Below are 13,392 nucleotides of genomic sequence, written 5' to 3' on the forward strand. Positions count from 1 at the left end.
GGAGCACGTTATTTTATTAGGTCACAAAATATTTGTGTTGTTTTTTTTTCTTGTTCAGTTATGCTTTTCCCTGTTAGAGCTGAGTGTATACAGAAATGTATTCTGTTTTACTGACTATAGCAGATGTCAGTGTTGGGGAAATTTTTATAACCTTCTGGAGTTTATAAAGTGTTTTGTCTGCTGTATTGATTATTGTATGCTGGACTGAGGGAGCTTGCTCAAGGTCATAGATAGGAAACTAACTCAAGTTAAAAATACCCTCATACAAGATGCCTTACAGCAGCTCTTTTGAAAGTTTTGCAAGCAAGCAAACAAACCAACCCGATTCTTGTTAAATTCTTTGTCTTCAAAAATGATAGAAATAACTTTGATAGAATGGAAATCAGCGTTCAGTAAGTGCCACAGAAAGAATCAGAGCTGCTGAGCTTCCTGCGTTTCTTTGTGATGCATTGTCCTTCTGAGGAAGGGTCATTATGCATCTTACCTTGTCTGTAGGTTACAGCAAGCAATCAGACCAGAGAAGTTGTGCAGCTTTGAACAGCAGTTAATAAAAACATTCTTTTGAGTTCTTCAGTTCTGTCATTCCTTTTGCATTCTCCCTCACAGTGAAGCATTCCAGCCCTGTATCCTCCCCAGCTGTGTAAGTTTTACAGCAGAATGTTTCGTTTGAAGATATCCAGCACAATTTGGCCCTTCACTGTGCTTGACAGATCTAAACTGTTTTATGCTATTTAGGTTAGGGGTGACATCACCTGAAGGCTTGGCCTTCTCCTCTAGAGCGCTCCCTTCAGTCCACTGCCTTCTCCCTGCTGTCCTGAGAGCCTCGCAGAGGTGGGCACAGACATTGTCTTGCGGCAGTTTTATGTGGGATTTATGTAACCTATTCGGTCTGCTCCTTGTGAATCTCGATTTCCTGAGAGCAGGCAGAGATGAGGAACAGGCTGTATCTCATATCTTGTCCCGAGGAGACTCGAGAGTTTGTCATCCAAAAATCAAGAGGAGGTGTTTGCATATGTTCTTCTTAGAGCCTTCCACAGTTGAAGATTTAATGATTACCTCTGATTATTTTTTTAGTGCTTAATTATTTTTAACACTTTCCTAAGATCTAGGCTTAATCATCCTTCTTGCAGCTTTACTTCTTGCCATGTCTAGTAAGCATACACAGAGCAGATTATTTTATTTCCCCTTAAAGGCTGCCTTTCTCGTACCTGTCTGCTACAGCCCCTCTCTGTCTTCTCTTCCTTAAGCTAATCTCTTTTCATGTCTTTCACATTCGCTGAATCCCTGCTCATCTGGTTATTTGCTCCAGTCTTTCTTGGGATGTGGTGCCCAAAACTACACTCAGGGTTCCAGCTAGAGGCTTTCTGAGTGGAAATTGCAAGGAGAGGATTACTCCAAGGTGTCTTGTTGGCTGCACTCTTGTTTTCATATCCCAATGCTTTGAGTGGTATTCTGGTTTTGGTGTTTTTTGGAACAGACAGCATCACTGATTCATGTTCACGTTATGATTTGTAATGATGCCAGGATGCTTTTCTGTGGAAACCTGTCTAGTTGTTGTCCCTCTGGTATTTTGAATGCTTTTGACATCTTTCTCCCAGCTACTCTCTTGTCTTAGAGGCACCACAGTCCCTCACCATCATGTGGCTGTGTGTGTTTCCATCGATTGGCCATAACGCGGCTCTGTGACTAAATGACAAAAGAAGCTGCAGACTTCCAAAACCGTTCATGTGATTTTTCTTTCTGGAAAGCCTCTGAAACATGGACAGTGCAGGCATAATATGTTCTGGTGCCTTATGCAGAGTTGATTTCTTTCTGAGGAATGTCTTTGTTCCTCCCTCATCACGTAGTCAAAATATATGAACATACTCGTGAAGTTATGTGGCCTGGAGAGGCTAGTCGTATGAAGCCTGTCCCATCAGTCATACTGAATGCCATTGACTGGAAATCTTTGGGGAAAAGATCAGCTTTTCATTAGGTATGCACATACTAACTGCCTATAATTGGCCTGTCCTTGGTTGGGGAGTGCAGATGTTAGTTACACTGCTGCTACTTCTACTGGCAAAATTATCAACAGGCTGTATGATGTGAGGCTTTTCGCAAGGACAAGATTTGCTTCTCTTTGAAAACATTGATGGCAGCAAGCCTGAAAATGTAGTAGCAAGAAAGTAGGCAAAAAGTAATAAAAAGGGGCGGATAAACATTTCTTTGCAAAAAGAAGTGTTTCCCAAGTTAAATTGCTTAAGAGGCATTGAAGTAAAATAATTTGTCCTATTTGGAGGGAAAGTTAGACATGTTAATTGATCTAAACAGAGATTTCTTTTAGAAAGATGGGGAGGCAAAAAAAAAATGTATTAAAGAAGTAATGAAATACAGCATAGTTTCTACTCCAGTACTGTTTTTAATATTAATGAGTGCTTACAATTTTCCGTAATCCTTTTCTGTTATTGATTCTGAGGCAATAGTTTGCACTTGGTTCATGACAATTATGCCAAAAGCTGAACAATTCAGACTATGTTTTCTTTATAGTCTGGGCTTCCTTTGAAGACTTCTCTTCCAGTTCTTCTATTTCTCTTTTACTGAGCTGAAAATGGTATTTATGGCTAGTTAACTAGAATTACTGAAAAATAAATAACATTGTTCCAAACAGAAAAATGTTTAGATTAAGCTTCCTTTGGGTAAATGCCTCACTGCCTGCAATAAAGTGACCACACTGACATTTTAAACTCTTGGATCTTGTGTCTCTGCTCATTCTGTATAAGGGGGAGATGAACAAAAAGCTATGCATGCATCTTATGCCTTATATGCCTTGTTTCCTTTTCCTTTTCATATTCTCCATATAGTTGTATTGAAGCAGTGGTTGAAATAGGTAGACCTACAATGCTATGGCATGCTGGCCCTTCTGAATTACAGACAGATTGCTGTCCTAGAGAGGGATTTTGGATTTCTTAGTTTTCATTCCAACATCTCCATATTTCAGCTTTGGCCACTGGATAAAGAAATATGTCTTGTGCAATGAAGCTGAAGAGAAATTAAATTTTTTTGGAAATTAGAGTTATCTTATTTCTGTGATAGTACTTTGGCAGAAAGAATTCTTCAGGGCATCTTCAAATCTTCAGTGCAGTGTGGCTTGGATGTAGATGCTTGCAATGAAAATCTATCACATTAGGGCATACTTACCTCCTGCCTATATGATTCCCAGTAGTTTTGTGATGAGTTATCTTGCAGAGTGGTGTAGGATTTTAATACAATAATCTGTACATTAGCAGGAGTATGTCATTCCAGGGTGAAACCATCCTGGCCAAAAGAGGAGCCACAAATCCCAGTGCATTACAATTCAGTAAACTTCAAAATTATGTAAAGGTAATATATTGGATTAGCTTAGATAGCCAGTGTGTTTTTATGAAGAAGGCTTATTTCCTTCTCATTGTTGTGTTTAAACCCCAGTACAACTGATTCCACACCTTGAATATGCTGTAATGTCGTAAAAAAAAAACAACTTGTAAAACTAGACTAAGTGTACAGGTGAGTCTGTTTTCTGGGATGGGGAGAGGCAGTCTGGTTTGGCAGGCTGGGAGTCAAGGTAAGACTATGCAGAGCCTCTCAAACATGCTCCTAAATGCTTTTGGAGAGAGCTGGCAGAGTTGTGCTGAGTTTCATTTGTCTTTGAGCGTGCTTCAGGATTAGATGTCTTTGAATGTTGCTGGTTTTGTAGGAGTACTGAACTCGTTACTGAAATTAATGATTTAAGGCTGTTTTACCATACTGTATGCTTCCTGATCAATATGACTACGGTTTTAAACAATTTTGGCATTCACTGATAATTCATAATTCATACAACTATGCATTTCAGTAGTAATTTTGAGTGTTTTCCACTGAGTTTTTGGAGCAATTGCCATAAAGGCCTGCTCTGCAGAAACATTTTTGGTTTGAAATTGGCAATAATACCTTTTTCTAAGCCCGAAAATTGCCACCTCACATTTAAGTTGAAAGTTGTCACTTACTTTTAGTGGAGACAGAGAATCCATTTATTTGCTCTCTCTATGGGAGTAGTAAAAGCGCGCTGCAGAGCTCTTTAAGGCAAATATATGTTTTCACAAGTTAAGGCCTATTATTTGCCTTACATAATTTTCTTCAGGTTTGTATTTTGTTTGCGTCTATCTGTGCAAGAATCCAAAATGATTCAACCCCTCACAGTTCTCCCAGTGCTGAATATCTAGAGAGACTGGCCAGGATGATGTATAAAACCACCTGGGAAATGTGGTCATTTTTCAACAAGGGAACTGTGAGATTGTGAGGGCTATATGAAAAGTGATAAAAGTGTTCTTCATCACCCATTATCTATTAAAAAAGGAAAAAGAAAAAAAAAAATTGCACGTGTCCTCAGAATAAATTTGCTTATTGTGCCACAGGGAAGCAGTCACTTGTCTACCTGTGGATTTCCTGTTCTGTCCCCAGTGAAGGATTCTCTGCATTGGATCTGTCCGACTTTGTGTGCATGCATGAGAGCCCATTTATAGCAGGAGAGGAAAAGCTAATCCCAGCTGAATTTCAGTCACCTTTGCCTTCTGGGATATTTAGGCTTTCCCTTGAAGTCTGTACAGAGTCTGCAGTTGGTGCAAAGCAGAACTACTGGCTGCTTTGATACTTTTAAGCTTCTGCTCCATCAATTGTGTAGGCTTTTGGTTTATTTCCAAGTTCAGTCCAACATTCTGGTTTTGATCTAGAGACCCTGATGTTATTTTGATCTTTTATCTTGCTGTAACTTTGTTTCCTTGTATTTGTTCCTAGCAGTGAAGTTGGTTAGGAGCTTAATGATTATTTCAGGCTAAAGGTTGCAGTGAGCAGAGAAGAGAGGTTTTTGATTGCGGTACACCGTAGCTTGCATTTATTTTCCTGGATGCTCTGGCAGATCTGGAGCTTCACTTCACAAAATACTGCAATATCTTTCTTGCCTAAAACAAAGTGCTGACATTTGTGGCCATTTTAGACACCTGGGTACTAAAAAGGAAGGGGTCTGTTTTATGGAGAGGGCAAGAAGATAGGATTTGGTGGGCTTTGTGTGGATATTCAGAAAAGCAAATCTTTTAACTCATGAACAGCAGGAAAAACAGAAATCACAGTGTGCAGGGCATTCCAGTTGGTTGCTTGTTAAATGACAAAAATGTCACAGACAAATCTGGATTTTTGCATAAATGGTGTCGTGAGAGGGATTCAGAATGTACCTCCATTTGCTCAGGGAGGTATTTCCAGAATTCTTTTAAACTGTTACTACATATTTTTTTGTATTTGTGAGGGAACTTGTGCTTACAGGCAATTTTGAGGGTGGGTGCTAGTACTGCTAACTCATCTCTGTATTTCTGTAACTCACCTCTTTGTATTTCTGAGGTAGATGGAAAGTGGTGGGGTTTACTCTGTACAGAATCAAAGCAAATGTATTTTTAAAAAAGAAGCAGATTCCGAATCCAAATGAAAGTCACACTTTACCTTATGTGCTGTGAAGGTTTTATTTGGCTTACTGTGGGAATGAAAGTTCCTCTGTTTGTTCCTTGTCACCATTTTCAATGTATTAAGTGGCCTTTTTTTTCCCATCATGGAGAGGATTACATGTGGTGGTCTCATGTAAACCTAACTCAGCTTCTGATACCCATTTTTTAATTAAGTTCCCAACTAAATATATACTTCGGAGGGTCACAAAGGTCTAATAAGGGTGACAGGTCCAAGATAATAAGGTCAGGTCAAGCTACGCAGAATGAACATATCAACAACATCCTCTTTCTGAGGTAAAACAGCTTTTTTTTTTCTTGAGTTCTTTTACTAGTGAAAATGTGGCAGTGTTCAGGAGTATGACTAGGCTGGTTTAAATAGTGACGCTTTTAACAAAGACCTCTCTAATCTCTTATAATTTCTGTGTGATGCAGATGACTTTTACATGAAACCTTAACACTCCTTTCAAATTTCCAGTGTTCATATGAAAAGTGAGCTAGGAAAGTTTAAAAAAGAAATTGAATTCATATGCTGTCATTTCTGCGTTGCCATGTATGCACACAGAAACACAGCACCTATAGGAACTGGCAATTCCTCTGATTTTGCTCTCTTCTCTTCTGTGTTTGCTTTTTCCTTTTATTCCTGCCCCTCAGAGCTCCAAAATGTTTGCATCAAGGTATTATTCCCTGGCAGGAATTTCAAGCGTTTGATACTGCTATTGTTAGTGCTGTGCTAGGAAAGAAATGCCGAGCTGGAAAAGAAGCACAGTAAGGTCTTGATTGAACTCCCATAGGACTTCCATTGAAGATTCTCATTATCTTGTACAGACTTTAGCTCATTCTGCACTGTATTGGAGCCTTAGTGACTGCAGGGTACAAAGGCGGCTGCTTCAATTTAGTGCATGGTGTATAGATGATTGAATCAAAAAAAGTGACATTTATGCATTTGTTATTGAGAAGTAAAAGGCCTCCATCAATTTGAAGTTTTTATGAGTGAAATAATGAGATTTAATCAAAACAAGAACAAAGGTCCTTATTGATTCTATGATTCTAGTGAGATAAAGTGGTGAAAATTCAGTGGTTTTATCCTAAATAATAAAATAGTCCTGAAACCACAATTTTTTTTCATGTGTGTGTTGCTATGTATGAAGGAGTAACTCCATTTACATGGGCAGCTTTACTCAGGTATGCACTCACTCGGTTTATTTTAATAATTGGGAGACTTTATATATATATCTTTTATTGAGTCCTGCTGCACTTGCACATGACAATGCTGGCTGAAGTTGCAGTCAGGTGGATGACATTATTGTAAAGCTGAAGGGAGACTAGAGAGAAAAAGCATCTCCTTATAACAACACTCGAATGAATGCATATATCTGAATGCCTTAAAATCTGAAAATGAATACGTAGCAATAAATTACGTACTAATTGAATCGGTTTCTGCACATGGTAAGGTACCAGTGCCCCAGCCCCTTTGTGAAAGCTGGGGAAGACGTGCCCCCTGCTGGCATCCTCCTCCTCCTGCTGCACAGCTGCCGGCCTCCCCGCCGGCCTCCGCCAAGATGCAGAGATGCAGATTGTAGTTCTGCTCCCTGATTTACCTGTCAGCCCTCTCCAGGAGCTATGAATTTCTTGGAAATATCCTCACTTAGCATCTTTGCTACATTCAGTAAGTTAGGGCACACCACAGCAGTGTATGCACTGCATCGAGGAGGTTATTTATCGATGACAGCATATGCGGCAATGTAAATCTTCATCCAGAAAGTCACAGTGTGGTTGTCCATGGGTTGGTTGTATGCAGAAGGTGCAACTGTTGAGACCAAGCAGACAATCTAGCAATCAAGGCAAACTGAAGTCAGAGGCTGTAGAAGAAATAAGGGGTTATGAGGCTGGGGAGCTTGGTTTTTTAAGAATTTACCAAAAGTGCTTGAGTAAATTGGTGCTTGAGAAATGAATCAAAGAGTCAGACCATCCCAAGTTTCTGTATAAAAACATTACATTCCCAGAACTTGGTTCCAAGGTCTTTAAAATAATTGGGAGTTCTTCCAGCAACTTCGGTATACTTTGGATCAGGCCCTCAAGTTCTTGAGACTTCAAGGAATTTAAGACTACATCTAAATCCAAAAACCTAGTTTTTCCCAAGGATAGTAATTTTTTTATCTTTGGTTGGTTGCCATATATAGGCAAAAAATGTTTTTAGGAAGCTAAAGGATGTATAACAAAAACTGTCTTATTTTATTATATAAATGTTAGTGGCAAAAAATACAGTAAACTATCCTTTATCCATTTGATCAGATTTTATGCAATTACGTGTAGTTCCGTAGGTTTTTTCACCATTGATACATGCTATTCTCTCCAGAAATACATCAATAAAAACACCTCTTCTTGTTTCATTTTTCTGCTCTTCTGTGTTGTCATGTTCCAGTCACAGTTTTGAATCTGCAGAATTTCAACACTTAGATGGGTGCAGTAGTACTCAATAACGAAGCACAGTTTATGTTTATGTTTCTTATTTAAAACCAAGTGTGTTTAAAATATTTTTTTTCTTTTCTTTCAAAATTTAGGTGGAAAACAGACCAAAGTATTATGGAAGAGAGTAAGTATCTTTCTCTTTTAAGTATCTGTTAGCTGTATCTGGAAGTTGTAGTACTAGAATTAAAAGTAAGCAAACACACAAATAAAAAACACCACCACAATGGCATTCTGAAAAAATATTTTAAAAATATTTCATTTTGCTTTTTACTTCAGCTGAAAGCTAATTACCGTGAATGCCAAATATTTTAGGGATGTTACTGTCCAGTACTGCTGATCACAATCCATGAACTGTGCCATTATTGCAGCCTGCGTGTTTGTGTTGCTTTTCTTAGGACAGTTTGGGAAGGAAAAAAAAAATATTGTCTTGAGTGTTTTTTTCCTTTTATTTTCGTTGTCATTTTAATCTACCTGTGGTCCTGCATTGGGCTGGGGAGGAGAGAAGCATCTTGTCTCTGTCCCTGCCTTATGAAGTGTGTTCCTGTGCTTTCTCCACCCTAACACCCAGCCCTGGTTATGGAAGTATGCAAGTATGCTGCTGTGTGTCAAAATGCTATTCTCCCTGGTAAAGTCACAAGGTCCAAAATACCCTGAGAGTTGGTGCATTTTTATTCTAAGACAGATAAAGGAATCACTAAAGTACAATTCCTTCATGCTCAGCAGTTTTCTTGCCTATGAGTAGGTTTAAAGGGGCTGGATTCAGCACTGGCAAGGAGCTCTGAGCAGGTAGAGCTGAAGGGAAAAGCCACTACAGCAGGCACCCAGATCTCCTGGTTACACACCATTTGCAAAGCTGGCATTTGGCCTTTACCGCTGAGGCTTAACCCCTTATTGCTGGAGAAATTGCTTAGATCCTGTGTTCTATTTTTCTTCCATCCCAGACACATCATCTGTGTTTAATGATCCTTTCCTACTGTCAAAAAGCTCAAGAGCCAGCAGCTTGCCCCTAATTACTGTAGTTTCATTTTTTAATGTTATCTTAAACAATTGGGAATTCAGATCTAGCCACCAAAGTACAACTGAGTCAAAGATAGTAAGTACCCAGCTAAGTAACCCATCACGCTGTCTTAGGCAGGATTTTAAAACTATTACCACAATCTTTTACCGAGGCAGCTCCCATCCTGTTGGCATGCCGTAGGAGTGTGGAGCAGTAGCGCTGGCAGGAATTGCAAGAAATCACCTTTGTGAGAGCACATCAGTTATTGCCACTCAGAAAGATTTCAGAACAGCTGACAAGTAATTGACTCAGTGTTCAGTAGTGCTTGGAAAGAGAATCAGGAATTTCTAGGGACAGAAACAGAAAATAATAATAAAAAAATATTACTGTATAAATCCATGGGGTGGCTTCATTTTAAGTAGCGCAGGTTGTTCTGGTTCCTCTATCCTTCCTCCCTCCTTTTTACAGAGGGTATAGAAAAAATGAAAGGCAGAGCAAAGTGATGGGCAGCAGCACCTGCCATATGAGGAAAATAAACAGGCCTTCCTCAGTGGATGTCAAAAAGAGGGACATTCAGGGTGTCCCTCTCATGCTCATTGCACAGGATGCTGTGGATGCCAAAAGCATAGCAATATTGAAGGGTTTCCAAGTGAGGTTCTCTGATTCATGAAGGGTAAGGTCACAGCTGATCAGACACAACTTCTGGCTGAAGCAGTGATGGACAGACAGGGATGAGAAGTGAAAGAAGTATTTCACTGCTTCCTGCACTCTTTCTGTAAGCATTTATTGTCTGCTGCTGTCAGAGGCAGGAGACTGAGTTCAGGCGATCTTGTACAATGTACAGCTGGTTTATGCCCTTGCATAAATATACAAAAACATCTACGAGAAAGCATGGATTACCCAATATTTAATATCCATGGTTAAAGAAATTTCAAGGTGCTTCAAGTATCCTGTCCCAGTGGTTTCTTATACTGAGCACCAGGTGAGCTCTTTTACTGGTATCTAACCTTTATTTCATAATGAGCTTCTGGTGACAAATAGCCTGTGCTCATTACTTTTAACTAGGCATATGAATTGCTGTGAGTTTACTGGTAAAGACCTGCTTAAATTATTTCATCTAGGGGATGCTTGTTTTAATTTGTATGTGGCAGAAAATGAATGTGTCCCTACCAGTACAGAAAGTATGAATCAGTTTACATCTATTTTAGTATAAAGTCACTATGGAAAGATCACCTAAACCTAATACTTCCAACATGTATTAACTGTGAAAAGGCAACTTAAGAGAACAGAGCAATTGCATTTACATCCAATGTGTTTTTCTTCTCTTTCACTACCATACCAGAGGCAGTGTTAGAAACATGCCACTTCATATGTATTGTCAGGAAAGAGAAAGTGCTTAAGGCCAGTACGTCTTAGTGCTGTTTTTCAGAGACAGCATCAAAAATAGAAACTTTGAAAACCTCTGAGGAGACCCTCAGAGAATTATCAGCCAACAAAATGTGTGTAGGAGTTAAGACTTGAACTGCTGTAAAGCCTACATTTATACTTAAGGAAAGATCATAGTTAAATATTGATTATTGTAAGGTTAATTGGGCATCCTAGGGCCTCTTTCTTTCTTAAAATAGCAATGGCAAAATACCATTTTGCTTTTTTCCAACACTGAATGAGGAACTGAAATAAAGAAAACAGAATTGTTCTCAAGGATATTCTATATCTTCTTCTACTTCAATATGTACAGAATAGAATTTTGAGTAATTGTTGCCATTTTTCTGCTCAGTTTCAGCTACAAAATTAGGTAAGCAATGTTAATATAAGACCTAAAGCAAACCAGTAATAAGAATGACCTCTTATTTTAATTTTGTCATCTCCATTTTCAATAAAAATGATACCATTATTGCCCAATTTTCTACTGTCATAAAGCCTCTAGAAAGGAAACAAGGAAGAGACACATAGACTGGTAGAGGATAAAAGTTGTGAAAAGATGGGGCATTTATGGAAAAAAAGATCTCTGGGGGACACCAAGCTATTCTTTGCTCTTCCCTCTTCACTTGCCCGGTCCTTGCATTGGAAGCAGGGGTCTGGTGTGAGGCTCAAATTATCACAAAAGTGTGAGACAGTGTTGTGTCCTGTTGCATGATCTCAGTTTTCCAATGGTTTCTGGGGTAGAGGGAGAGGCATTTCTGGTTGAATTGTTTTGAAAGTCACGGCAATGTCTTTCCTTAGGTTTCATGGCATCATTTCTCGGGAGCAAGCAGATGAGATACTTGCTGGTGTAGAAGGAGCATACATTCTTAGAGAAAGCCAGCGGCAACCCGGCTGCTATACACTTGCTCTCAGGTAAATGCTGTTTTAATAGAGGCTTATAGTTCAACTGTAAATGTATTTAATGCAGGAGGTTTTGTGTCAGTCCCTTTTGAGTGATGGCTGTGTCCATGTCCACTGGACACTTCATGGTGTCGGGTTGGTTTTGCACCCTCTTGTCAGCAGTCTGACAATCGCAGCACTGCTATTATTCAGTCTGTGCTTTAGCACTTGTCTAGGAAACCCCTTTTCAGAAGCAGACTATTCCCTTTTTCAACATTTTTGTTACCTAGAGTTGTGTTGCAGTGAGATAAACATGGAGCTTCTCCTTGAGAATTTTATGAGCTGGAGGTGAGGACAGAAGGGGGAATGTCCTGGCAGGGGACACAGACAGGTTGTTATCCAAGCTCTGTGATGTGTTTTACGCAAACACCAGCAACAATAGGTGATATTTAAATAATCAGACCCTGGAAAATCCTCAAGTCCAGCAGCTGACCAGCTGTCAAAGGCAGCATACAAGACTTGAGTTTTCTTCCCCTAAGTGGAATTCAAGCTTGCTGTAGAAATACAGTGTGAACCATGGGATGCTTTTGCTCAAAGGTGGAAGAGACTGCTACTCACCCGAGCTCAAAATTCAGGGAGATCCCAAGCTACAACCTCACTGCCCTTCACAGGTGCCTTTCCTTGAAAATACAGCTGCTCCTGATGTCCCTGTACCATTCAAAGCCTGCCTACGTGACAATCTTAAAGCTGCTATGAGTTAGTAGGAAAAGGACCAGATATCCTATTATGTTTTAGAATCATAGTATCCTAGAATGGCTTGGTTTGGAAGGGACCTTAAGGATCACCTAGTTCCAGCCCCCCACCATGGGCAGGGACACCTACCACTAGACCAGGTTGCCCAAAGCCCCATCTAGCCTGGCCTTGAACACTTCCAAGGATGGGGCATCCACAGCTTCTCTGGGCACCCTGTTCTGGTGCCTCACAGCCATCAGAGTAAAGAATTTCTTCCTAATATCTAATCTAAATATTCCCTCTTTTAGTTTAAAGCCATTCCCCTTCGTCCTATTACTAAACCCCTTGACAAAGAGTCCCTCCCCAGCTGTCCTGTAGGCCCCCCCTTAGGTACTGGAATGCCACTGGAGGGTTTCCCCAGAGCCTTTTCTTCTCCATGCTGAACAACCCCAAATCCTCCAGCCTGTCTTTGTAGGAGAGGTGCTCCAGCCCCTTGATCTATCTTTGTGGCCCTCCTCTGGGCTCTTTCTAATAGGTCCATGTCCTTCTTATATTGGGGGCCCCAGAGCTGAACACAGCACTCCAGGTGGGGTCTCATGAGAGCAGAGCAGAGGGGGAGAATCACCTCCACTGCCATGCTGGCCATGCTTCTTTTGATGCAGGCCAGGATACGGGTGGCTTTCTGGGCTGCAAGCACTCATTGCTGGCTCATATTGAGCTTCTCGTCAACCAACACACCCAGGTCCTTCACCTCAGGGCTGCTTCAATCCATTCTGCTCCCAGCCCTTGTTTGTGCTTGGGATTGCCTGACCCAGGTGCAGGACTTTGCACTTGGCCTTGTTGAACCTCATGAGATTCACAAAGACCCACCTCTCAAGCCTGTCCAGCTCCCTCTGGATGGCATCCCTTCCCTCCAGCATGTCAACTGCTCCACACAGCTTGGTGTCATTGGCAAACTTGCTGAGGGTGCACTCAATACTTGCTGAGGATTTGACAAAACAAACTCCTTAGCAATATGTTACAATGCTTATAGCATTATTCTTTCTGTGGGACATGCACAAAATAAAACTCTTCATTTTCACCCTCCTGACGGTAAGCCAGTAGCGAAGATGCTCTAGGGAGTCATCCCAAGTGATACGGTGCTGACATCTTCCTCAGAGTTCATATTGATGTGCAGATGGTAGAGCAGGAAAAGCTGGTGAGTCATGCCAATTACAAAGTGTTGTAAATTAAAAGCAACTTTTGTCAGCTGAAAAAGAACAAATGTAATTTTTTAGGGATTTTCAAAGAGATTTCAAAATAAAGAATGAAAAGATCTACAAAAGGATGGGGATTATGGCAAATTCCCTGCTGTTTTGACACAGCAGCATGATTTCTAAGTCCATTGGGATAGTTATTTGTGGA

The 13,392-nt window shown here is 40.3% G+C and overlaps 1 protein-coding gene across 1 annotated transcript in view; it reads left to right on the forward strand.

Moving 5' to 3' along the window:
* CHN2 (chimerin 2) overlaps positions 1-13,392 on the forward strand; it is a 165,678-nt gene that overhangs the window by 83,533 nt on the left and 68,753 nt on the right. The window contains exons 4-5 of the mRNA XM_035556385.2: positions 8,048-8,079; positions 11,176-11,289. Coding sequence (XP_035412278.2) covers positions 8,048-8,079; positions 11,176-11,289 — 146 coding nt within the window. The remainder of the gene's footprint in view (positions 1-8,047; positions 8,080-11,175; positions 11,290-13,392) is intronic.

The sequence above is a fragment of the Cygnus atratus genome, chromosome 2 (genome assembly GCF_013377495.2).
Source record: "Cygnus atratus isolate AKBS03 ecotype Queensland, Australia chromosome 2, CAtr_DNAZoo_HiC_assembly, whole genome shotgun sequence".
In the NCBI taxonomy this organism is placed as follows: Eukaryota; Metazoa; Chordata; class Aves; order Anseriformes; family Anatidae; genus Cygnus; species Cygnus atratus.